The sequence below is a fragment of the Pogona vitticeps genome, chromosome 14 (assembly GCF_051106095.1).
Source record: "Pogona vitticeps strain Pit_001003342236 chromosome 14, PviZW2.1, whole genome shotgun sequence".
Classification (NCBI taxonomy): domain Eukaryota; kingdom Metazoa; phylum Chordata; class Lepidosauria; order Squamata; family Agamidae; genus Pogona; species Pogona vitticeps.
In genome coordinates, this window is record NC_135796.1 from 878549 (window position 1) to 905181 (window position 26633).

General features: G+C 48.5%; 1 protein-coding gene and 1 long non-coding RNA gene across 2 annotated transcripts; one reads left to right on the top strand and one right to left on the bottom strand.

The window, feature by feature from the left end:
- Positions 1 to 276: 276 nt before the first annotated feature.
- HNF1A (HNF1 homeobox A) lies at positions 277 to 21227 on the bottom strand. The gene is made up of 10 exons (XM_020799126.3): positions 19353 to 21227; positions 12206 to 12405; positions 10010 to 10196; positions 8430 to 8668; positions 7717 to 7949; positions 6715 to 6916; positions 5472 to 5663; positions 4108 to 4229; positions 2764 to 2908; positions 277 to 2320 (listed from the first exon to the last, which is right to left on the bottom strand). Exons 1-10 carry the CDS (start codon positions 19685 to 19687, stop codon positions 2193 to 2195), a joined length of 1983 nt encoding a protein of 660 aa, XP_020654785.3. The 5' UTR covers positions 19688 to 21227; the 3' UTR covers positions 277 to 2192.
- On the top strand, positions 14479 to 25634 carry LOC140702707 (uncharacterized). The gene is made up of 3 exons (XR_013539267.1): positions 14479 to 17605; positions 21225 to 23788; positions 24562 to 25634. It is a non-coding gene; the product is annotated as an uncharacterized LOC140702707 (long non-coding RNA).
- Positions 25635 to 26633: the final 999 nt, after the last annotated feature.

Consider the following 26633-nt stretch of genomic DNA (forward strand, 5'->3'; position numbering starts at 1 on the left):
CATGATTTGTTAAAAAAAATTGCTGAGCCACATCTTTTCCTTCTTTGGTTTTTAAAATAACAGTCATGATCCTTAGAATCATTCTTTTGCTTCATACTCACCTGTTGAAAAGTTCTGCTGAACCTAACAGCTTTCCTGCTTCCTTTTTCAGCCCTAATATTCCCGGGACCTTGTCCATCATGAATGTTTTCTTTTAGAGCATCATTTTTGCCATTTGCTATAGATAAAAAGGGGGCACTGCCGTTTTGCTTGCTTCAAAAACAGACCACATACAAGTTTTCCTTGTCGATAAATGTTCCCCTCCTCTGACTTGATTTATTGGAAATTAAATATATTTACAAGATAGAGCGGAGCAGAGACAATTAATTGAGGAGGTGTCCGGTGTGGAATTCTTGGGCTGCTGAGAGCAACCCAAGCGTGCCCAGTGCAGAATGGAACGGTCTTGGATAATGGACTTACACTTTTGCCAGGGAGACAAAATCAGCAGAGAGGTTTGTTCGACTACTTATGATGGTCTTCCATATAACTCGGCTTTCGTTTTCCAAGTTTGTGCTTACAGCCCATGGCAGGGATGATTTGCTCCCCCGACATCTGGAATGTAAACCGCTGTGGCTTTATTCTAACGACAGAAATGTCTCCATTCCCCCTCGCCCCCCATTTTCATGGGATGTAGCGGTTGGAGGAACTGAGGACGAAGGTTCAGCTTTCCTTCCACCTGAAAACGCGATACGACAATAAACTGAGTTCTGACATCATCTGGCACATATGGAAGCCAAACTATAAACCCAAACCTTCTTTTCCGTCCCATTGCATCGGGGAACTGTATTCCAAAGAAGCAGCCCTGTTCCTAAGAGTAGGGGGAGGAAATAAGGTGGGGGGTAGGGGTCAGGGGGGTGCAAGCACAAATTCTTCCTTATTGGTAGACGCTTCCGTTTCTGGTTGTTGCTAAACAATTTGCTCACATGCTTTTTATTTTATTTTTTAAAAACATTATCCCAAGGACTAGAAACTTGGTTTGATGGTTATTTTTTAAACAGAAGGTGGGCTTCGTAGAATCCAGCATGAATGATCCTACGAAGTAGCCGAGACTCTTATCTGAGGGCCCACAGATTCTGCCTCGGCACTTTCGAGTTCCTCCTTTCGTGTGGAAGTTGGCTTCTGCGTTGAGAGTCTCATCTAAGGAGATTTTGAGAGGGCTGGGGTTTGTTCCTTCCTCGAACGAAGCGGTCGGACACAGCTCTGTCCAAAGCTGTCCACAGTGGCAAAATGGCGCGCTGATCCCTCCGGTTTGTGAGTGAGCCGTTTCCCTGGCCTGCCATGCTTTCTCTGGGGTCTTTGAAAGCCCACCTGGCGTCAGACCTCTGGCTTCCTTGGTCGGCCTCCTAGCCGTTTTTTATTTTGGCCGGAGCCGTGTGGCCAGGGGTGGCCCACGGATCTGAGCCAGGAAGGGGTCGGCCACGCGGAATGGATCATCCTGGCAGAGATCAGCCCTGCAGGCCTCCGATCTGGACTGAAGCTGTTTCTTCCAAGGCTGTGTCCAAAATTATGGTCATGGGTCTCTGTCTCTTTCTAACAGGATGAACGTCCTTCCCTTTTGCCACCCGGAAGGACGAGCACACGGTGTGACAGTAGGCCAGAAACGGGGTGGGGGTGGCAGAGGAACACATCTGGAATTCCCAGGATGCTACAGAAGCCACGCCGGTTGTGGAGAGGGGGGTTCTTGGAGTTGCAAAGCTCTGCTTTCTGTTGCCCGGTCCCTGCTGTCTTCTCTCCCGTGGGGCAGCAGGGAACAGATCCGGGGCCTCTTCTTGGCTGCCTCCCCCTCTGGCCACCCCACCCTGGCTACGACAGAGGGAAGAACATGGGCCAATGTTTATTTTTCGTTTGGGCAAACCTGGTTATTCCCGGCAGAGAAAGCGCCAATGGCTCCTGGCGGCTTTCCTCCTTGCGTTTCCAAAGCGATGTGCTCTCCGGCTGGCCTGCCCGGGGTTTTCCTTTCAGCTTGAACCTCAACAGCATGGAAGAGGGGGTTTGGCAAGGCTGAGGGGGAGAGGGAGGAGGAAGAGGAGGGCACGGAGCAGCACCCTGACCGCCTTCCCTTCCGGGGCAGCAGGCTCGACGTGGGCAGTGAGAGCAGCAAAGGGAGCCGCGTGGTGGAATGAGGCTCCCTGGCTGTCCGTTGTCCAGCAGGTTCACTGCGTGGAGGACACCATTTGTGTGGAGATGAAAGTCTCTATCACCCCGTGGCTGGACGGAAGCAGGTGGCTGTGGCTGTTGGTGGGATCGGAGCTCTGGTAAAGCACCAGACTGCCGGACGAGACTGTGAGGAGCAAAAAATAAGGGGGGGGGGGAACACATCAGCACATGGCCTGTAGGTTTTATGCATGGCAATGTGCTCACCCCTTTGACTCTCCTCTTGGCCAAAACAGAACATGGGTTTCCCCCTTTTGCCAATTTTATTTATTTAAATTACATTTTATTCTGCCTTTCTCCTTCAGAAGAACCCAAAGGGTACCAGGCACAGCTCAATCGTTCCTGAACCCTGGGGCCCCTTTTTGATTTCTGGGAAACATGCGTCCCTCTCCTCCTCCCTTTTCCTCCATCCCCTTGAAAACTCCGGGGTCCCCTGTAAACCTTGGCAAGAGACCCCAACGGCTGATTTGACCATAAGCGGGAGGACGCTGCAAGCTCTTAGAAGAAAAGGGGAGGGTACAGAGTGAATCGCTGCTGCTCCTCTGGAGCCGTATCTCCCCCCCCCCTTACCAGCAGGGCTGGAGGTCAGCCGATGGCTTGGCTGCAGATGCTGGATCCCAGCGCTGTCTGGGCTGTGCAGCTGAAGGGTGGACGTCTGCCCTGGCGGGGTGTGAATTCCCGACTCCGTGTGGGTCTCTGCCTCCGACGTGAAGACCTGCAGAAGAGGAGTGGGTTCAGAAGGCTGGTCTCGGACACATCCACAGTGGGAAATGCTGCAAGATCCCCTGACATGGGGGGTGTGTGTGTGTGTGTGTGTCAGAGAATATGCAGCAATGCTGCCAGAATTTGGAGAAACTATATTTTTCAGAAAGGGAACAAATTCATGGAAATGAATCACAAAAAGATAGCTAGCTCTAGTTGTTACGGATAAATGGATTGTCCTCTTTTATTCGAAAGCTGTGCTTTCCGTTGCACATCATGGTTCACAGAAAGAAAATGAAGACGTTCACCATAATTGTATCGTAATGTTAAGAGAACTAACTGCACGTCTTCTGAAACTGTTGAGAAGTTTCAATGAGAAGATTCAAGAGGACCAAGGTCCCCTGGGTTCAGTGCAAATAATATCAAGGTTAGGCTTGTATTGGGCAACTCATGCTCTATGGCTCTGGGAAGACCCTCAAGGTCAAATTGCAAAATAAAACCCAATCTGCTCAATTGAAATGCATAACTAAATTTTTAAAAGCACCCCAGAAAATCTGCAACGGTCAATTTGTGGAGCTGCCGGATGGAGTGGCTACGTCAGAGGCTTCTGGAAAGAGCTGGCTTAAAACCCGCGTTCCCTAAGGCCAAGAGGAAATAAATATATATATCCCAATGGTTCCCCCTGGCAAATGGAGCCTTGCCCCGACCCTCCTCCCCACCACCGGCCTCATCTTCCCTGGCTGTGGCCAACAGAAGTGAGCAGCCAGACCACATCCGACCTTGACTGATTAGGGCTACTAAGCCTGACCCAGCCTGCTCCTCAGTCGGATGGGGAACCGCCAAATGACACCAGCGACCTCCGCCTACAGCTTGGAAGGGAACCTCAGAGAGCGACCACTGCTGACCAACACCTGGGTCCGACTCGGTAGAAAGCAGCTTCCGACGTTGCTATGAACTTTGGCAAGGGAACCTCTCCAGTCTGTGTCTCTTGCGTTGCCCACGGGGTTGCAACAAGGCACCATGAGGCTCAAGTGTGTTCCTTGACGCCGGAAGCTGATTCTGGAACGCCGTTAAGCGCCCAGGAACACTTGGGTCTGGCTACCTCCGTGGCTTCAGGCTCTGTCCCACCACCCTTGGGGGCGGCCTTTTCCATCCACCCCGGGCCCACCTCTCTTTCCAACCAACCCCCACCCCCGGGCCCCTTCCTCTCACCTGCTTGGTTGGCGTCAGGCTGGCCAGAGCGCTGAGGTTTGCCGTGTCTGTTATCACCATGGTCTGCGGGAGCAGGCTGGTGTGGGCGTACTGCGCCATCTCGGGCTTATGTCCATACAGAGCTAGAAACAAGGAAGGCCGTGAGGTCATGAACCCTGTGGTGATTCTTAGTTTAAGGGGCTGAGGAGCACTGGGGAGAATCCCGCCTGCTCCAGGGTTGGCTTCCCTTGACTGTATCCCATTCACCTCTTGCACACCTTCCTCCAAGAAGCTCAAGACGAGGCTTATCATCCTGGCTGCAACCTTTCAGAGTTGAGGCGCCTGTTGCTTTGAAGAATCCTAGAATCATGGAGTTGGAAGGGGCCCATAAAGGCCATCGAGTCCAACCCCCTGATCAAGACAGGAACCCAAGTCCAAGCAGATCAGACAGAGGGTGATCCAGTGTTCTCTTGAAGGCCTCCAGCGTTGGAGCCCTCACCACCTCCTCAGGGCATGGGCTCCATGGTCGTTCTTCTCTAACAGTTATAAAGTTTTTCCTGACATTCAGCCGAAATCTGGTTTCCTGTCCCTTGAGCCCATTATGACGTGTCCTGGACTCTGGGATGATGGAGAACAGATCCTGCCCCTCCTCTGTAGGGCGACCTTTCATGGATTTGAGGTAGTCTTCTTAATGCTAGTTTCTTCTCCCATCAGTGTCCAGGCACATGGAGAAAAGAGATTATTCTAGAGCAGTGGTTCCCAACCGTGGGCCCCCAGATGTTCTTGGACTACAATTCCCGGAAGCCTCCACCACTGGCTGTGCTGGCCACAATTTCTGGGAGTTGTAGTCCAAGAACATCTGGGGACCCACGGTTGGGAACCACTGCCCTAGAAAGCGAAGGAAGGAAACGATTCGGGTGTCTGATGGCATAAAGGAAAAGGGGGCTAGGTATGGAGCACTTGGGTTGGGGGGGGGAGTGAAAGGAGAAGGGGAAGGAATGAGCAGGGCTTTTCCAAATATGTTTGTCTCATTGAAACCAGGCCTTAGAACATTATTGTACTTCTCAAAAACCATTTGCTGTATTACCCATTGATTGTGGTCTATCGGAAGCATGTGTGGCGACCGCTCCTACTTTCAGGAATAATAAAACCACCCAAGAGTCTTGCGTGGCTCTCAGTAGGATGAGACCCTGCCCTTCCCTAAAAAGCGGAGGAAGGCAGACCTTCCTACCCCATTCATACACCTGGCAAGCACGAACATGTGGCGGGGAGTAACCACGACTCCTGGTCTCCCCAAGAAAGGATATTTTGGGGTCCTTGTTTCATCAGGACCTCGTGAGGAGGCTCATGTGGGACAGCCCTCCCTGCCCCCTCCCCGAACGTACCGTGAGGAGCCTGGATCTGGGCCATCGTGGCCATGAAAGGGCTCTGGTTGAGATGATTCTGGACCTGTTGCATAATCGGCTGCTGGTAAGAAGGGTGGAGCTGCTGGGAGAACTGGACAGGCTGGAGGGTGGTGAGGCTGCTCCCCATGTTGTTGAGGACCGGGACGCTCTGGGTTTGGGTGGGGGCCAGACCTGGAAGACAGGGAGAACACCGGCCGCGGGAGAATAATCGCTCGGGTCTTCGCCCGGCTCGTTCCCCTCGGCAAAGCAGGCCCCGAATGTTCGTTTCAACAAACATTCTGCAATGCTCCATGGCCAGAATCACACCACATGCAATGGATCTTGGCAAGTGTGAGGGACAATCGGAAGACTTCCCCCCCCTTCGAAAAAGGTGGGCTATTCTGCAGCAAGCAGGGGGCCTCCGGGAGATGACATGGATTACATTTAGACATTTTAAAACTGGCTTTTAAAATGCTTTCAGAATTGTTTTTGATCTTGGCAGCTGTTTTTAAATACACTTTTAATGGCTTTTTTTAAAAAAATGTGAGCATAATATAGTTTTAATTGTAAGCCGCCTTTCGTCCCCAGTGGGGAAAAAGGACGTGTATAAAGAATATAAAGTAAAGAGAGAAAGACCAACGTAGGTTAAAAAGCTTCCTAGAACTAGGGTTCTTTTGAGGAGAAAGGTGGGGTAAACATATTTTGAATGAACGAAGGACATGATCCTTCTGAATTCAAGCTTCAGAAGGGGAAATAAAAGGGCAGCCAAGGGCCAAAAAGGACCAGCCATGGATATCTTAGATCAATAGTCAAATTGTCTATCAGCCTACAAACACAAAGAAGCACTCCCAAATCTCCCATTCATCTCAATGGCTCTCGTGCAAAGAAAAGACCATCAAACATGAGTTGGTGTTTTGCTTTTTTTTTTGGCCATTCAGAACCACTTTCCCATTTTGGCACTCAGCCACTTGCTCTCCTGGGTGCATCACCGGCTTGCCTGTTTTGGAACGCCCGGCTTCTAGTGTTGCCCTCTGGTGCACTCAGAGCTAAAATCAGGCAGCTTCAGAAGGCCCATGAGTGTTTGTGGGCGAGCATAAAGGAAATGTGGTGGGAGATGGAGTCATTGGGTAATAAACATTTCCAGTGAAGATCAGAGGCTTGCTATCTCCCTTGGGAGCAAAGGAGGGCAGCTTGCCTGTTTCACCACCACCCCCGTCATCATCCGGCGTGCCTCCTCACTTACCAATGACCAGGGTGGAGCCCCCAGTATTGGTGAATGCCGGTGTGAGAGAAGAGGTGTCTCCGGGACCGATGGCCATGACCCCAGGGAGTGAGGCCATGATGAGGTTCTGGGTTTGTTGGCTCAGGACATGTGGGTTTTGCTCAAGGCTGTGGAGGGCAGTTAAGGTGCTCACTGGGGGAAGAGACCCCCCTGGGGCAGAAATCTGTACAGGAGGAAAGGTTTTTTAAAAGCCAGTGAAAGCAAAAAAACAAAGCAAAGCATGCTGAATTATATGCCTCCCCATAGTGCTTAAAGGTTTATAATGTAATTACGCCAGGCTACAATGGCCCCTACGTCCCAATGTGATCCATAGGGCCCTTTCTAAGATTCTAAATTCAAGCTGGCTACCTAAGCCCACTGGGATTGAACTCAGGCCTCAAGCAGGGTCTTGACTGCAGTACTGCAGTTTAACTGCCCCATCAGAAGGCTTCACTGCAATACTGCAGTTTAACCACTGCGCCATGAAGCCCAGCAACAAACATAGATGATATTTACTGAGTGCTTCAGGGTGCTGACAGAGCTTCAGAAAGAGGGCATCTCTCGGCCATCTTCACAACAATTGTGGAAGATAGGCCAGTCGGTGGCCGGCCTGTTGCCACTGCCAAAGTTCAAGAAACAAGCAAGGATTTAAACCAGGGGCTCGGAGAATGCTTGCTGAGGTCCTTCCTTCCACAAGTCAACACAGAAATGGAGACAACTATGTGCGCTTTGGCCGGGATTATTGTCCTCTGTGTCCGTCCCTCATGGGTAAATACAAGGTTTTGAACCATTTCGTGCCCATCTCCACTATGCACTGCAAAGCATGCTTAAACCCCCACCCCTGTAAAAATAGGAACCTAGATTGCTTAGGAGAAAGGGGAGTTTCTCTTCTGATGGCGGGAAGAGTTGGTGCATGTCTCCCCTTCTCATGGATCCTCCCCCCCACCCCCACACACCAGCCTTCTTCGGTGGTGGTTCGCTCACCAGCTTAGCATCCGAAGCTGAGCCCGACCCGGCTGAGCACAGGCCCGGAGACGAGGTGTGTTGCAGGATGGTCTGAGTGGTGATGATGGAACTGTTTCCCCCGTGCTGGTCGCTGTTGGAGGCGTCTGTCTCGCTGACAGGCTGCTGGTTGTACCGCAGCCCGGAGTCAGAAAAGGCAAGGTTTTGTTGTTGTTGCTGCTGCTGCTGCTGCTGCTGCTGCAAGGGTGATGGCTCTGGAACGGAGGAACAGAAAGTCAGGCCTTTGCTCATTGCTTGTGTCGCCTGCCAAGAGACCCTCGACCCCGCCAACTAAGCAGAACTTCATTAGCCGCCTTGGAAAAAGATCTGATTATTATGAGACTTCGCCCCTTTTTTAAAAAAAAAGAGTGTGATTTTTTTGGGGGGGCATTGGAAGCTGCTAACTCCGATGCCACTGGGGCGAAAGGAAGTGCACCCACACCAGGTTTCTGTTCCAACTTTAAAAGATCTACCGAAGCTGCTGAGCCTATTTGGGCTTGTGATTCAGGACCATGGAGAGCTCCTGCAAAGGCTGAACTGAATCCGGAGATGCCCAGACCTTTGGTGGAGACAATTCAGTTCGGTTTTGGGGTGGCAATCCCTTCTCCAGCCCCGTAGGCCCACCCATCACCAGCTCCAGATTCGACAGGCGGCTTGCTTGATGCTTTCCTCCCCCCCTTCCTCAGGCCACTCACCGTGGACTTTACCCGGGGAGAGAGAGGGTGCCGGCTGGAGTGAGGAAGTCGCGTGGGAGGCCAGAGGGGGAGCGGAGCCCGGCTGAGGTCCGCTGTAGCTGTCCATGGCCAGCTTGTGGCGGAAAGCCTCCTCCTTCCGGCGGTTGGCGAACCAGTTGTAAACTCTCACTTCGGTCACCAGGTTGGAGCCCAGCCCTTGGGCCTGAGAAGGGGACACCCCACGTTGGATGCATTCTGCCCTGCCAGAGAAGGCCACGGATCTGTCAGTCGGGGCGGCCAAGCCAGACAGGGAACCCACTCAAACCGGAGGGAAAGGGACTACTGGCCAGGGTGCCACTGCGGCCACCAGGGAGTGACAGGCATCAACAGGCAGGGCTCAGAGAAGGGGTCCTCCGTGTAGAGCCACGGCGGCCAGTCAGGGCTGGTGAGGTGGAACGATGTTCTAAGCCAAAGGCTGTTGCCTTCCTGCATTTATGGGGAAGTTGCTTTCCGCTCACGGCTGTCTTGCAGAATGTGTGGGTGCAGAATAGCAGTGTGCACCCGGTATGGGGCTAAGACCACAGAGGAGCCCCATGCCCCACAGCCAGCTCAGCTGGAACCCTGGGCAAGAGAGCGTGCAGGCCAGAACATTCTGCAAGGCGCAGGGTTCTCCCCCCCCCCCATCCCAGCTCTAAAAGTAGAAAGTGAAGGTTTGGACAGAGTCATTTGATAGGACTCTCTAGTGCAAAAGGCAGCTGGCTGGAGAGCTCAGCAGTTTAGGCCTCTGGTTGCAGAGCCAGAGGTTGTGAGTTCGATTCCCCTGCTGGGCCTCCCAGGAAAAGAGCCAGTCTGGGTGGCCTTGGGCCAGCTCTGCACAGTCCCAGAGGAAGGGGAAGGCAAGCCACTTCTGAATATTCTCGACCTGGGAAACCCTCAAAAAGGTCACCCTAATTCAGAATTGACTTGATGGCCCACCATCATCATCATGACAAAAGTGCCTTAGGAGCCGGTTTTCTCTCTCAGGCTGGATTGCTTCCTGTTGATGCATTTTTAGCATCCTCCTCAATCTAAGTCTTATTATTTGGGACGGATTTAGGTTGAAAGAGAGAGAGAGAAGGGGAGAGGGCTATTGAGTAATGTCGTTAGTGGTCACGGCGTTGATTTGGCCGTCTAACCAGCAGTTACTTTCAAAAGTAACTTCTGAGATGATTCTTTTGAGACACAAGGATTTGCATCAGTTTCCCCCTAATGTTTTTTTATTGGGAGGCAAGGGGAAGCATTCAGGGCCACAATCCAACATCAGTGCCAGAATGGGGCTACTGTCTTTCCCCCCACCTGCTGGGCACGACAACGCCACGCAGCAGTAACACGCAAGGCAAAGAAAGAACTCCTTGCGGGGAGAATCCACAAGAGAAACCATGCTTAACGAGCAACCTGCCTAACGAGCGTTCCAAGCTCGGGTTCAAAGTTCTCCGACAGGTGAAACCAGAAGGCAACCCCCCGCCCGCACCCCGCTGCTGCTGCCTACCCAAGGAGGGTCTGGCAGGTTCCTCAGCCCCCCTCCCCTGCTCTGCTCTGGGGACCCACCCGCCGCCCGTCACCTGTTGCATTCTTCCACCAACGCTTCCCGCTCCTCCTTGCTGGGGTTCTTCTGCCGCTCGTACGCCTGGAACAGGATCTGCTGGGAGGCTGGGCCCCACTTGAAGCGGTTCCTTCGGCCTTTCTTGGTCGGGAGCTCCTCTCCCATGGGGTCTTCCACCAAAATGCCTTGGCCGGCGTGGGTGAATTCTGGAAGCAGAAAAGGGATGGGGTGCAAGGTTATCCTTGGTCTCCCAGGGTGGGGTGGAGTTTCGTTTGCAACCTCGCATGCTGCCCGTAGTTTGTATGACTGGGAGGGACTTTTTCCGGGCTTGGGGTGATTGTCTGTTGGTCCAGCACTAGACAATCATTCCATCCAGCCTTTGATTTCAAAGACTGGCCCATCATCTCTGTTGAGTGTTTCTTTCCCGAGTTGGTGGCAGCTGTTTCTTTTGCTGTTGATCTGTTCAGTTGGTTGCCAAGATATGTGCAGTAAAGAAAGCAGCATAGGCAAGCCTGTAATTTCAAGTAACGGTGAGTAAAGAAATGTTTATATTCTTTCTCCTGCAAATGCCTGAGAGTGAGACTTTAAGTGCCAGTTAATGAGAAAGGAGTGGACTCTGGGGAACTTATAGGTATTCTCCTCTCTGCGTCTCTCTGTACTTCTACTGTGTAGCAAAACAGAATTTTACCAGAAATTCAAAACTTTATAACAGAATGGGGCAATTAAAGTATCATACATGTTGCAACCCAGGTGATTTGTTTTCTGCTGCGGAGAAAAATAACTTGGGGAAGCGTGTTTTACATGTGCCTAGTGCAGAATCATCTCTGCACTTGAGAAATGTTTAAAATTAATGTTGGCGACTTCCACCCTTCAGTTACTATAGTTTAAAGTAGTATTGTTTTGTTTTGGCAGTTAAAATATTTACTATCTCCCCTATATCTGACAATTTTAGAGTAGCTCAGAAGCCATAAAACACCACTGAACTATTTTAAACAACATAAACAATTTAGTTTAGAACTGTTTTGCCTGCTGAGCTCTAAACAACCATCCAGAACAGTTCAATAACTTTAAAACGGTTCAGAGTTCAAAGCCATTTGAAGCTGTGTATGGTGACTACGGCAAAACCTAGCCAGGTTATGATCCCTGAGCTCTCAAGGCTTCACTGAGCAGCTAGATTTTGACTCGGCACTGAAATGAAGACCATGCGGGTGCCCATCAGGCAGCTTCAGAAGGGATTCAGAATGCCCTAGCAAAGAAGTTTATTCCCTGCTTGTCCTCTCACTGCAAAGAACAAAATTTGGAGGAATGATTTTTGTGGACTACAAAACCACAGATGGACTGTGCTGGTTGGAAAACCCTGGGAATTATCCGCTCCAAACAAGCTTCCTTCCGACAGTATGAAAAAATTAATTTTACGAGCGATAACTCCCAGGGTTTATCATTCATAAAATTAACTTTTCCATGCTGTAGGAAGGAAGCCTGTCTGGATCGGATAATTCAGGTAAAGACACCATGGGCACCCTTCCTTAGGAACAGGGAATGTATGCATTTGCCCCTGTAACCCCTGTGAAATATTGGTTCAGCCTAAAGAGGCGGGACTAAGAAAGAGCAGGGATGCGAGCACAGCGTTTGAATCAGAAAGAGCAGGAGAACTGAAGAGGTCGAAGCTGCTGTTATCACTTGGTCTGCTAAGACCCTTGCCAACGTGGTCTGGGTAGAAGTCTTATATGTTTGTACTGAAGGGGTGAATCCACATAGTGAATCCATTAATTGCATACAATAGAACTGATATTTTATTTTCAGGTTTTGAAGGTTCCGTGTGTGGAGCTGATTCTTCCATGCCCTGGACACCCAACCCAGTTGAGGGAATCGTCTTGAACTTTTTAATCTGAATTTGAATTCAAAGAGACACTTGAATGTCACAGCTCTACAAGTGCCTTCTGTCTGGCAGCTGTAGGAGCATTTTGTCATAGTTGCTGTTGCTTTTGTTGTCTGTTATATAAATGCCAAAGAAGAGGCTCCTTTGGTGAAATTGTGTTTTCAAGGCTCATCAGCAGATACCTAAGTAAGCAAACGGAACCCTTGCAATGTTGCACGGCAGCGCTTAGCTTGTCCGACTGTTGGTGCGCAGGGAGGAAAGCCTCCCAGGCTCCCCCTGCTGTGTTGTGCCCAGGGGCAGTGGAGGTAAGAAGGAGCTGCCGGTTGCTGTACTTACGCTGGGCCACCTCTCGCTGCTTGCGGACGTACCAAGTGTAGAGGGCCGCCCTCTTCTGGGTCTTCATGGGGGTGCCCTTGTTGAGGTGCTGCGAGAGGTGGGACTGGTTTAAGCCGGTGGTGTCCACCACCTCCCGCTGGGGGATGTTGTGTTGCTGGAGGTAGGACTTCACCATCTTGGCCACCCTCCAGGGATCCTCTCTGGAAGGGACAGAAACACACATTCAGCAGTGAGTGAGAGGGAGAAAGTGAGGCTCGCTCTCACGCTGATGAATGTCACCACCGATTTATCGTCATCTCCCATTTACTATTTATTTTATTTATTGTTATTTGTTTAAAATATTTTTTGCCACACCTTTCTCCTACAAAGGACCCAAGAAAATAAAATTTTTTTAAAAAACCAACAGTATAAGCTAAAAACAGTCCATTATTAAAGTATTAAAAAGGAATTGAACTAATATGTTAAAAACCTGTAGAAAAAAAGATATAGTTTAAAAAAGCAATAAAAAACAACAGAAATAGAGCAGGCTTGTTATAAGCCCCCTGCCTCGCCCGTAGATAGCCAGTCTCTGAGGGACAGCTTGCTTGAAGAGAAAGGTCTTCTTTGCCTGCTTGTGGAAGGACAGCCAAGAGGGGGCCAGCCTGGCCTCCAGTGGGAGGGAGTTCCATAGGCTGGGAGCAGCCACCGAGAAGGCTCTCCTCTCCCGTGTCCCCACTAAAGGCATCATTTTGAGGAGTGAGCCCCATAGAAGTGGTAGGAAGGGATATGTTTCAATGTGCTTTTGTATACCAAGGAGGATCTTGCTGGAGTGGCTGCAAATCGGCTACCATGGTTTGGGACAGAGATCCCTGGTGTACAAGCGCAGACTGAAGAAAATGCAGGCCCTCAGGCTGTGGAAGCGGCTACATGAAACGTTGTCCATAGGACTACATCCCGGCTCATTTGGGGTTGCCACGATTATTTTGAGGGGTGCTCCTGGTGCTCCTGGCCGTCTTTTCTGACCCTGGAGTGGGATGAAATCAGACTGCAGGATGCCTTGGCTAGCCCAAGTGAAGACGGGGAGGAGCGGATAATGAGGATAAAAAGCCACAAGGTCGATATGGTGTAACAACAAGAAACCAAAATATTAAGATCCTTAACTCCTGTACAGCCATTGCCTTCCACCTTCTTACACGCAGCTTGGGAATAGAGGTGGGGGAGCTCGTACCTCAGAATGTCAGGGTGCGAACCCTCCAAGCTCAGATCACAAGCCAACACCCTTATAGTTTTACCTCTTGCACGAAGGGGATTATTGTGAATAACTTAGTCCCTGATGCCTTATCAATGGTGCTGGCCCTGGCAGGTTTCTTTGGCCACACAGGCTTCCCACTAGACCTCAGGCAGCTGATACGGTCTTGGTCCCCCCCCCCCCAATTTCTGGCAATTCTCCCTTCCCTGGCCTGCTTTTGCCCTGGGTTCAAGCCTCCCTTTGCTTCTGCGAGGTCCCGAGGTCCCTATTTCAGGGCTTTCTCACCTCCCTTTTGTTACCTGAACAATAAGTAACCCAGGTAGTTAGTTATAAACTCAAAGGGAACAAGAGGCTGGTTGATAATTTATAGCAGCATCTCAAATTTAAATGGAAAGTAAATATGAAGTTGTTAACATTAAAAGAAAAACCCAGTCCTGAGAACCGGAGATGGAACATTTCGGGGGAGACCTTCTCGAGCGTTCAACCGTTGGATGCTTTTCTCCTAAAAGTTCCCCATTTCCCTTCTTTTAAACTCCTCTCCGTGGATCCTAATGGTTCCCCACAGGGACTGTAAGGTGGGTGAGTCCTCCGAGAGTTTTCTCCTTGCCACCAGAAGGACCTTTGATCTGTTTGGAAAGGAATTTGGGATTCAGCTCCTGCCTCGGACCAAACCCTCTGGACTCCCAGTCGGCACCTCTGCCAAACATTCCTGGCCTTTGGACTCTGGAGGTGGCCTCCCCCGGGGGTTTCCGTGAATGTATGAGCCACAGAAAGAACCAAGAGGGGAAAAGGTAAGCGTGGGCCCCAGCCATATTTTCTCACGGCTGAATTTGCCCTTGTCCGGCTCCATCTCTCCTATATCCTCCTCTCAAGTAACAGGAAAAAAAGATGTGATTTAATTTTGGACTATAGGAGCCTCTTGTCGTGTTCACTCCTTATCCCTCAAAATCAGGTTCTGGAGGGACCCTTCCATGGTTTCCCAATTCGCCCTCCGCAAACTGTCTCGCTTCTTACGGTCATGTTTAATTCTTGCACGGAACCCTGTTTTGCCCCCCAAGAACATTTTTGGCATATTTTACTGAAGGGAATGGCAAAGGATGCCATGAGCGTGTGGGTGAGTTTTGCTTTAAAAGGGATGCTGAATCGTCTTCTGCAACCCCACCCTTCTGTCCAGTGGAAGCCAAGAGCTGCAAAAGAGAGGGAGATATTTGGGGGTGTGAAAGACGGCGCCTTTCTGCAGCGCCTGCAGATAGGAAATGTGCAGGAACTTCTGGAAAGGCTCTCTTGGCCTGGCCTGTGAACCAGGGAGCACCAGCTGAGGGCAAAGGTTCCTGGGGGAGGCGGACAAGGGACATCCTGTGCCCAGAGCATGGGGGAACTGGTTTTTTTTTTCCTTTAAGCTACTATCCCATCAAAGTGTAAAGAATACAGAGCACAGAGTGCTGTCCTCTGAAGATGCCAGCCACCGAGGCTGGCGAAATGTTAGGAAGAACAGCCTTCAGAACACGGCCAAAGAGCCCGAAAAACCCACAACAACCATGTAAAGAATAACCTTCGTATGGTTGGGACGGAGCCCTAGAACACACCCTCAATTTCCTTGGGTAACCGTGCTGGCCACCATGTCTCCTTGGGAAAGTCATCCACTGTCGTTGAACTTTGGGCAGATTAGGGGAACTCTTGAGAAACATCCGAGCCATCCTGGGCTTCCTATTATTATTATTATTATTATTATTATTATTATTATTATTATTATTATTATTATTATTATTATTATTATTATTATTATTATTATTATTATTATTATTATTATTATTATTATTATCATCATCATCATCATCATCATCATCATCATCATCATCATCATCATCATCATCATCATCATCATCATCATCGCTCCCTTTTTCTGTGTGGAAGGAGGCTTAAGATCTACTCCAACAAAAATGAGAAAGCTGGCTTTGCTTGTTGGAAAACCTGATTTGCTTACACCTTCCACATCATCCTCCTGTCCTTTCCACGGATAAACGTGGGATACCTCCCCTTCTTCCTCTTCCTTGAGATGCAAACTCAACTTTTGTTTCCTTTATGGCAAAGGGGGGAAAAAACCCCGCTGTTTACACAGGGTGGGGGAGAAGAGATAGCTACTCAGTTGTCAAACCTGCTGAGGTGGTGTTATCAGTCTGTTTTTCTAAGGCCAAAGTCCAAATTGTTTTAGCCAGGTGAGGGAACCAGCAGTGGGGAATGAAGCATTTGTTTACTCTTTTTCTCCGCTGCTGGATGTGGCCACAAAATGGCTCCCGTCTTTTGAGATGTAGACACGAAATTTTGATCTGGGCTAATACCTCTGTTGGACCACGATGGAGCGGCCAGCGTTGCAGTTCTGCAGGTCTCTTCCACCAGGCAAAGATGTGCAGCTTGGAAACATCCATTTTTGCACCACAGGACCCAGAATTCCTCAGCCAGTAGCAGCTTGGGGGATTCTGGGCCCTGTGGTCAAAAAAAGAGAGAAATTAATGTTTCTATTCTGACCTTTGCAAATATGGTATAAAACTGGAGGCTGTGGGGTGCCCGTTACCCCTACAGCCAGAGGGCCATCTGGGCAAGATGGAGTTCTGCAGATTCCACACGAGACAGAAAGATCGGACAATCGCTCTTTTGGAACCCTTAAGGGCTTTATAATTTTATGAAGGATTTCAGCTTCTAGAACTGCTTGCTTTTATTAGAACAACAATAACAACACAGAGACACTTAAATCCCAAAACAAGAGAAAAAGTTGGCACAAGATGGGAAGGGTTTGAGCAAAAATTCTAAAGCAAGAATGAGCAATATCTTAATTAGACTAAGATCTCAAAAGCAAATTGGCAAAGGAGGGGCAGGATCTGTTCTCAATCATCCCAAAGGGCAGGGCATGTAATAACATAACATAACAACAGGTTCAACAGGAAGCCAAATTTCAGTTGAGTGTCAGGAAAAACTTCCTAGCTGTTAGAGCAGTACGACAATGGAGCCCATGACTTTGGGAGGTGGTGAGGGCTCCAGCGCTGGAGGCCTTCAAGAGAATCTTGGACAACCATCCATCAGATTTGCTTTGATTGTGACTCCTTCGTGGAGGAAAGGGTTGGACTCAATGGCCTCAGAGGCCCCTTCCCACTCCATGATTCTAGGATTCCATACTTTCAAGAACACACTTGCCCTAAAGGACTAGAAAGTTGGCTTGTTTTGATATTTCAGCGGTCTAATTAAGGCATTAACTATCCTTGTTTAATTAAGGCATTAACTATCCTTGTTTAGTAATTCTGCTTTATTAAGAGAGAGGGGGAGAGAAGGAGTACACATAAGCCCCTGTCTGAAGGTTTAATAATCTTTAAAAGAGAGAGAAAGAAAATAAAAAAAAGATGGCGTTAAAAGTAAGATGGACAGATTACACCAGGGCTTGGAAAAGTTACCTTTCTTAGAATAGTAACTTAAAAAAATTAAATAAATCTTTAAGTAAGGAATTTGGAAAATTGTAGCATGACAAAAAAAGCAACATGTTTTGGGGGAAAGCCTGCTGACCAACCCGAACGTTCTGGATTTTTCCCCTTTTAATATTTTTCTTCTCCCATTTCTTGCTTCAGCTTGTGAGACTTAAAGGCCCAAGTGAGGTATATTAATCTGGGAAGGGGCTGCTGGAGGGAGCGCCTACATTTGGGAAGTGAGGATGGCTGGCAAAGGAAGAACTTTTTATCTTGGAACTGAATTGTTAAGGTCCGTGGCAAGGGAGAGAAAAAGAGAATACGTTCCAGCAGAGGCTTGCGGTGACTTCCTCTCAGAGGAAACACCTGATAAATCATCAGAAGTTAATGATCAAAAAGCTTATCTGAGCCTTTTCGTTTATAAATTTATAAAACAAAAGAGAAATAATAAAGCCACTGGATAATTAGTAACCAGGCCAGGACGGAGGCTCTGGAAATCAAACTGACCCCTAGATCAAAACACGGCCTGGGGGAGATGTGGAAGGAAAAGGTGGGGAGTGGAGAGAAAGGATGATGGAGGGTATCAATTTAGCACTGAAGGCGAACAAGAAGAGAGGGGAGTGGGCGAAGGAAGAAGATGGGGGGGAACCCCCACAAAAAATGCAACACAGAGAGAAAGAGACCTGTGGAACATTGAGGCTTATCTCCTTCCCTCCCCAGGTAAGTGCTTGATCCGTGGCCACCCTCCTCCTTTTGTGGTTCCCGGGCTCCAAAGCAAGGCCAGGACGGAGGGTTGATTGGGTTGTACGGCAGTTAGGTCTTTACATGCAAGGGGGGGGGGGGGGGAAGGTGGCAGCTTTTGCTTGCTTGTAATTGCTAAAAAAACCGGAGTGTGTTGGTTCCTCTTTAACTACCATGCAGTTGTGTCTATTAAGCCCTTAGTCCTTGGCTTCCCCAAATGGAAAATTGTAGCTTGACTGCATCCCACCAGGACTAGAAGTAGATCTTCCATGAGATCCAGCGCAGTTGCCAATATTGAGCTTTAAATATTGCCTTTTAATGATGACAGCCGCCTCGGGTCCTTTTCAAGGAGAAAGGCGGGGTGAAAATATTTGAAAGAAAGAACTTGCCTTGTTAGTCTGCTTCAGCATTCGGAGAAGAAGAAGAAAACTAGGGCATGGATTTCTGTGTTTCTTCCCATTTTGTAAAGGCAGTCTGATTGGGGGGGGCGCTAGCTGTGTTTGCGTCCCTCTGAGGGTTGCTTTCAGATGGTTCCAGTGTGTCTGAATCCCCATCGGGGGCACAGGGGGACCCACCCTCTCCAGGAGAAAGGTCCCAAGATTTCGAGAGCCATGAACTGTCGGCCTTGATTCAGGGCACTCGCTTGTAAATACAGGGTGGCCCCGTAATGGCAGAAGCGAAAAGAAACCAGAAAGATCGCATGGCAAGGAATAGCCAAGTTGCAGGAGAGCACGAGGTGTTTCTGTGCAGGCAGAGGACTGAAATCAGAGCCTTTTGGGGGAGCAGGGAATGAATCGGGCACGGGAAAGTTTGGGAAAAACAAGAAGAAACAATTCCTTCCCCAGCAATGAATGGGTTGGAAGCCGCCAGCTGGATGGCAGGAAAATGAATGAAGAGGTTGGGAATGTTACTGACAAGATGAAGGACAGAAGGGAGCCTTTAATTTTTGCATTAATTTTTAAAGGGATTTCCCCACGTGCATTCAAGAGCATTTTAAAAAATAGGTTTCAAAAATACAGTATATACCTTTACAGTAGCAAACAGATGGCTGAATCATGATTCCCAGCAAAGAGAGAGAGGGCTATGTGTTTGGGAGGCCCCCAGCTCTTTCTGTGTCGAGGGTGCCAGGAGCTGCCATGAATACCTCTCGGATACGCCTGCCCGGGAAACACTTCTCCTGAAGGTCCCGTCTTCCCAATCTGATCCCTTCCCTGCTTACGCTGACAGGGTGTGCCTTGTGTTTAGCCACCAGGCAGCACCTGAAATGGTGGCCAGAAAGAGGAAGAGATTTGCCGAGAGGGTCTCCCCATGTTCTCTCCCGGCGCCAGAACCATTTCTTGCCTGAACCAGATCTCAAGGCACTGTTTTTAAGCCTGCAATTGTGTGTGTGTTTTTAAAAATTGTTATTCATGCCAAGTGGTCACCTCTGAACATTTAGACCACAGTGAACCCAAAGGTGCTCCATTAAAGCAGGCGCATGAGGTGGAGGAGAGGAAAGAGAGGAAAGAGAGGAAAGAGAGGAAAGAGAGGAAAGAGAGGAAAGAGAGGAAGGAAGGAAGGAAGGAAGGAAGGAAGGAAGGAAGGAAGGAAGGAAGGAAGGAAGGAAGGAAGGAAGGAAGGAAGGAAGGAAGGAAGGAAGGAAGGAAGGAAGGAAGGAAGGAAGGAAGGAAGGAAGGAAGAAGTCTGGAGGAGAAGGAGGGAGGTAACAGGCAGGAGGTGCCCTTACTGTAATAGTCTCTCCACCACTGCTTTCTGGTGAGCCATCTCCTCCGGGCTCAAGTTTTCCAGCTCCTTCATTATCGGAGGAGTGAAGTCATCCCCGTCGTCGGAGGTTTCCTCCTCGGACATCCTGGACTCGCCCATCCCGTTGGCGAGCGATGGGATTTCCACGCAGAGATCTCTTTTCTCTCCCTGGATCGGGCCGACGGGCCCCCGGCTTTCGTTTGGGGAGGCGTAGGAGTCCGGCTCGGTCAGGGCTTTGATCAGCGTCTCTTTGCTGAGTCCAGATTCCAGCAGGGCTCCCAACAGCTCCACCTGAAGATGGGTCAGTTTTGAGACCATGGTCTCGATCGGCGCCGGCTCTTGTCTTGAACCCACACTTCGGATGGGTTTGCGACAAGCTCCCCCCTTTTCCCCGCTACACCATGTTTCCAGAGTCACATGTCCAAGCGCCTGCGACGTAGAAGTCGCTGTGGATCCTGCCTTGGCGGCCCTGCTTCCCCCCAAATTCTCCAAGGCACCACCAACAAAAAAAAATAAAAATAAATAAATCTGCTTCAGACCCCCCACCACTCTCCTGAGTCAGGGCTGATAAAGGGACCCTCGCCTATCTGTTTACATTGGAGCAATGCAAATTCGCCAAGGTTCATATTTATCTGTGTGCTTAGGCAAGTTACTGAACTTTGGACTTCGGCATTGCAACAGCAGTTCACAAAGTGCGCAGAAAAGGAGGGAGGGAGGGAGAAAGAAAGGAAGGGGTGGGGAGAAATCGCAAGATGGTGCAGACGCTGGGCTGGCTTTGGCTGTAGGTCGAAAGAGAGGTGAGGAGCTGCTGGGGTTGAGGTCTCCGATTGTGGAGCCAGAGGTTGGGAGTTCGATTCCCCACCATGGGCCTCCTGGACAGGGGCTGGACTCCATGATCTCCTAAGGCCCCTCCCAGCACTGAGAACCTAAAGATGATTATTATTAAGAATTGCTGGATAGCTCTCTTGCTGCAGAGCCAGGGGACGGGTGTTTGATCCCCTCCCCCACTGGGCCTCCTGGACTAGGACTGGACTCCATGATCTCATAAGGTCCCTTCCAGCTCTGCTGTTCTAAGATGATAATGAGATGCTGGGTGAGAAATTGAATGGCATCTCTGGAAAAGGTAAATGATGCTTCTTTGGGGCTGGAGCCAAACTGGCCTCGCACCTATTGTCCTACGGTACTGGCTACCCTCTTCAGATTCACTGGGCCATCCAAACCTTCTGCTGCAGGCAAACCCTATCGAAATCCAGAGGGCCTGTGCTGTGTTGCACAGAATCCCTGATGATTCCAGGCCATGCCTTAAACCCATCACCTTCCACATGGAGTTGTCACTTAGCCCCTGTCACCCACCCACCCACTCAAAGGGAGGCTCAGACCTAAACTTCTGTGCAAGAAAGAGGCGGTTGGCATTTCTAGTGCTGATTTGCGCTGCTTTTAATATGCTAACCCAGTAAATTTACAACCTGTCCTTTTCTGTTAAATTGGGAGTTATTTTAAAAGGAAAACCACTGACACCCAGTGGCCGAAAGCAACCAGTTGCACTGCTTCAAAGCCACCCGGGCGCTTCTGGAGATTGCCGAGAGGTGCCCTGTGGCTGGGCTAGAGAGAGAGAGAGAGAGTTCATGATCAGCTGCAATTCTGGCTTATTCTTGAGCTGGGCTGGTGAGTCCATTGGCACGTAAACTCTTAGGATGGTGGCATTATCCTGTCTCAGTAGCCCAGAAAATCACAAGTCTGCCTCAATCACAGTAAGGACAAACATCTCTCCTGCCAGCCACTCACCTGATCTGTGACCTGAGGAGGTTCTCGATCCTTCCATTCACATTCTCCTTTTTCTCTCGCCCTCTCACAGCAGAGACGGTTGCAGAAGAACTGCACAACTTTAAGACGGGCAACGAATAAACTGAAATGGAGATTTTGTATACCTCGGTTCAATCATCCGTCCAAAGGGAGACGGCGGACAAGAAATCAGAAGAATAGGCTGAGACTCGGAAGGGCATCCAGGAAGGAATTAGAAAAAAACCCATCACGTATAAGGCTGTGGCCAAGACCAAGGTCATCCACGCTATTGGATTCCCAATCATCCTACATGGGTGTGAAAGCTGGACAGCAAAGAAAGCTGACTGGGGGAAAAATGGATTCCTTTGAAATGTGATGCTGGAGGAGAGCTTTTGTGGAGACATAACCTGGAGTGCCAGAAAGATGAACAAGTGGATCCTGGATGAAATCAAGTCTGAACTGTCTCTGGAGAATGTTGTAACCGAGGCTGTCCTACTTTGGGCACAACATGAGATGGTAGGATTCTCTGGAGAAGAAAAAAAAAGATCATTGCAGGGCACCCCTACTCCCGAGAAGAAGGGCACAGGGACCCATTCCTGTATTCCGGCTGTGTTCCCACCCACACCACCTCCAAGAACATAATTTATCAATCAGGAGATAGGAGAAAGTGTCCCTTATTCTGAGATTCTCATTTGAGGGAAGGGAGTCATACATCTCAGTTGAATTTGCCTCCCGTCCCTCTCGAGATCTCACTCTGCCATCCTTCTGCTGCCTTTCTCTTCTCCGGCCTGCCTGTCTACCTTAAAATGTACACCCTTCAGGTCTGTTGCTCTTGAGAGATGCCCAAAGGGGCTCCGATTTAATTAGATGCTTTCAGGGGAAAGTGGCTTCAAGATGGAGGCTTATGACCACTGCCTTGTTATGAAGTATGTGAATTGCAGAGCGCCTAGGATCTCTTGGGAAAGCTGCTTTAAAAAAAAAGAGGGTTAAGGCAGTAATTACTATTATTATCCTAATGATCATCTGTGGAGTTGCTTCATTGACTTTAAACATTGTTATGTTGTCTGCTCCTCACTGGGCTTCTTCCCAATGGGAAAGTGTCTAGGATGGTTCTTTCTTTTTTGTACCAAGCAAATTAATATGTATCCTCCTGTCACATTAATGTTTCTCACATTAAGAAAGACATTAAGAGAAGGCACCAGCCAATTCAAGTCTTTATGGTTGGAAGCGGAGTGGGTTGTTGAGATAACAAATCATACTTCAATTTTATCCTCTTTCTGTTTTCCTTTCTTAACAGACAACGGATGTCATCGTAGGTACTTGGAGTTGGAAGGCAGCAGATCTAAACAAGGATGTTGCATTGTACAGTATCTAAACCAAATCTCCTCTTTGTTATTTCCTCCAATTCTTTTCCTCTCTTGTTGTTTTTTTAACCTTAACTGGAACAATCTCTGCTTTTCATTTCTCATTAGGCGACTGATGTATTCTAGCTTTCTGCATTTTATGTTTTCTGCTTTCTTCTTCCTTGTGTCCTTCCTTTTCCTCACCTTGAAATAAATCTATGTGTGAAATGCTTCCAAACTTTTTAATAGTTGCCTGTGCAGAATGATTCCTTGCCAAGCAGCCGAACCAGTGATAAATTAAGCCCGCAATCCTAGACATGTCCTTGTTGTGAGTAACCAGACTGAACTCAATGGGAGTCCTTTTTAAGGAAAAAATATGTGGGATAGCACTCTAAAGGCAAAAGCTTGGGATCTCAACCAAAGCTGTGTTAGAATATCTGTGGATGGTAGGCTTATCTCTAAGTAAACATGAACAATACACTGTAAATTCCCACCTTTTCTGGTCAGTTTCAGGAGGCAATTGCTTTTTCTAGTAAATTTCAAAATTGATTCCTTGTCTCTGTTCTGACCAGTGTCATCATGAGGTTGCTGTAGAAAAATGCTAATCCTTTCCACTCCTTCCTCTTTCTCCTGACTTCAGAAGGAGCACCTCGGAGCTTATTCTGTCTTCCAGGGAGAAGACAAGAGAGCCGCTGAAAGGAACAAACCATGTTTCCAGTTCTGCTTGCTGCTTCCTCTTTTTAAAAAAAAAATGCACAGAAAAACAGGAAGCTCTTGTGGAGTCGGCAGCTGGCTCTGTTAGAGCTCAGTGGCATTTCAGGGTCTAGAATCCAGTTGGTGGTTTACATCTGTGTAAACGGAACTGTGTAACATCTTGGCAAGTTGCCACTAAATAGTTAGGCAGGAGTTGCATCACAAGGTACTTATCTGACTGCTCAACAGGTATCCATCTAGGAAGGCAACCTATAGAATTATTGCAGTGGGTGACACAACTGAGGTCACCGCATGCCAAGGGCCACTGTTTTACAGACCAGTTTAAGAACTCGTCAAATTATGCTACGAGGGTGGCAACTGTCACAATAAAATCCTACACATTTTCACAATAGTAAGAACAGCTAGGTTGAATGCGATCTTCCCTTGTTTTTTTTTTTTTAAATGTAATCTTGGTGAACTCTTAAGGGGGTAGGGAGGACTATCTTTCACTCCTCATTTTTTTTTGTTTGCAATTCAGAAAGTTGTGTGAAGCCATGCAGAAACAGAGACTGATTACAAATGGGCCATGATGCTAACTAAGGTAAAGGTAAAGGTTCCCCTTGACAATTTTTGTCCAGTTGTGTTCGACTCTAGGGGGCGGTGCTCATCCCCGTTTCCAAGCCATAGAGCCAGCGTTTGTCCGAAGACAATCTTCCGTGGTCACATGGCCAGTGCGACTTAGACACGGAATGCGGTTACCTTCCCACCGAGGTGGTCCCTATTTATCTACTTGCATTTGCATGCTTTCGAACCGCTAGGTTGGTGGGAGCTGGGACAAGCGACGGGATCTCACTCCATCGCGTGGATTCGATCTTACGACTGCTTGGTCTTCTGACCCTGCAGCACAGGCTTCTGCAGTTTAGCCCGCAGCGCCACCACATCCCTTATGATGCTGACTAAACCCTCCACCAAATTTTGTGAATGCATCAGGGCAATAAAACCATCAGGTGGAAGCGCTCCCGTTTGAAAGCTGATCCATCGTAACTGTCAACGAATTAACAGCAAGATAATTTTGGTTCAGGGTTGTCCTGGGGAGCTGAATGCTATTTTGATATGGGGTGAATAACTTTAGTACATCCATGTAGGGAAGCTAGTGGCACCAATTTTCAAAGTGGGTGGTGAATCTGTCCTGGGTTCTAATGCGGAAACAAGAGCAAGAACTATCCATGGTGCTGAAAAGTATTCCTAGAAACACGTGGGTTCATTATCTCCATCAATATGTAATAATATGCAGCTGCCAAAGAAATGTACCATAATGGATTTCTGCAGGGAAGGTAGTTTTCTAACGCCTAAATCCTGACACTTACCTGGCAGGTGCAGGATGATTCAGCTTTCATGCCAAGCATTTTGAAAGCACCAAGCTGACAACTCTGGCCTTGGGCCCAGCTGCTCTTGCGATCTGGGTTGAATGCCGCTGCACATTCAAGACAGGGAAGAAGAGAACGAACAGGGATTGGGACGGGTGGCTGTCCGAGCCTCCCCCGGATGTCCGATGGTTTGAACACTGTGCCTGGTTTCGGGGGAAAATAAATCCAGTTGGGATCGGACCTTGGCGACTTTTGAAGTACAAGGGACCAAACCTGAAATGGGTCTCTTTCATTGTACGTTTTCTGAAGATTGGAAGTTTAGATGGAAACTTTTTCTGTGAAGTTTTTTTTTTTAAATGTGTGTTATTATTATCACCCATTGCTATGAGAAAATCAAGGGTGGTGCTTGTTACCGGCTGTCAAGTCTCCTCTGACACATAGCAACCCTATGAATGAGTGATTTCCCAAATGTCCTGTCCTCCTGCCAATTCAAGCCCATGGCTTCATTTAGGGAGCCAGTCCATCTCATATTTAGTCTTCCTCTTTTCCTTCGGCCTTCCACCTTTCCTAGCATTATTGTCTTTTCCAGAGAATCCTGCCTTCTCCTGATGTGCCCAAAGCAAGACAGCCCCAGTTTCAAGGCTCCAGAGAGAGTTCAGGCTTGATTTGATCTAGGACTCACTTGTTCATCTGTCTGGCATTCCAGGGTATCTGCAAAGCTCTCCTCCAGCACCACATTTCAAACTAATAATTTTTTTTCCTGCCAGCTGTCTTTACTGTCCAGCTGTCACATCTATACAATTGACTGGAATTACAAAAGTGTGGATGATCTTGGTCTCGAGTGACACGTCTTTACACTTGATGATCTTTTCTACTCTCAGTTTCCTCCTGATTTCTTGGCCACAGTCCCCATTTGAATTAACAAATGAACCAAGGTATACAAAATCTCTCTCACTATTTCAGTTTCTTCATTGTCAGTGCTCAAGTTGAGTAGTTCTCCTGTACATTAATGACTAATTCCAAATCTTCACCACTTTGATTATTTTCAAATACATTCCTCATTCTGGTTCCTCCTCTCCCTGTTTGGAGAGATCCTTTCAGAACAGTTCATAATCCCACACATTTTGCACTGCCCTGAAACGCTTCATATTGTCAGAAAACGCCTACCTGCTGGCATGGAATGTCAGATCACTGAGGAATAGAATAAAAAGCCCAGAGAACTGAAAGGTTCCTCCGGGTCTGTTCATGAGACAGGCAAAAGGAGACAAGATGATAGGTTCATTTAACAGCCTCCCAATACTTGTATAATTAGGGTGCGGCAACAGAGGTGCCTGCCTTGGTTGTAAACTAGCCATGCTGCATGATGGGCAGTGTCCACTAGGCAGTATGATAGTAGTTACAGCAACAATGTTAAATGGCACAATTTTTCTCAATGAATGTAGAATTTTTCAAGGTGATGGATAAAAAGCAGTGAGGCTCAGAGACCACTAGCCAAGCAGAGGAGTATCACTGTCGCTTCTAGGACGTTTGCCTGCTGAACACCACTGAAACAGGGGAATGAAAATGTGAGATCTGTGTGACCCTGAAAGGCAGCAGCCGGTAGACCTCCAAGCAGAAACCATGAAGATCTGGAATTCCAGATGCTCAATGCAGTAGGCTTAAAGTTCTGTATAATAACACGGCACCAGGGTGAGCCAATGCACGCCAACCTTCATAGGGTTTTCAAGATCTAAAGTCTTGAGAAATGGTTTCTCAAGCTTTCCATCTGGTGGCATCTAGGATCACCATGCAGCTCGCCTAAAAGGGGCACAGGTGGCGGTGCTTGTAACTCCATCAGCAACACACACACTTTGGGTTTATCTTTGTCAGTCTCCTTCCCAGGAGGCAAACCGGGCAAAGCAAACTCTGGGCCCTGCTCCGACCCATGGAGCTATCCCCGTCCTTCATGTTCTGTGCCCAGCCTGAGTTCACTTATTCTGTGGATGCAACAGAGAGAGTGTAGAAAATCAGGGAATCTGCTCACGGCACACAAATTGCTGGTTACGGTGTTGTTCCTTCAGTCAAGAGAGATATTTCGGA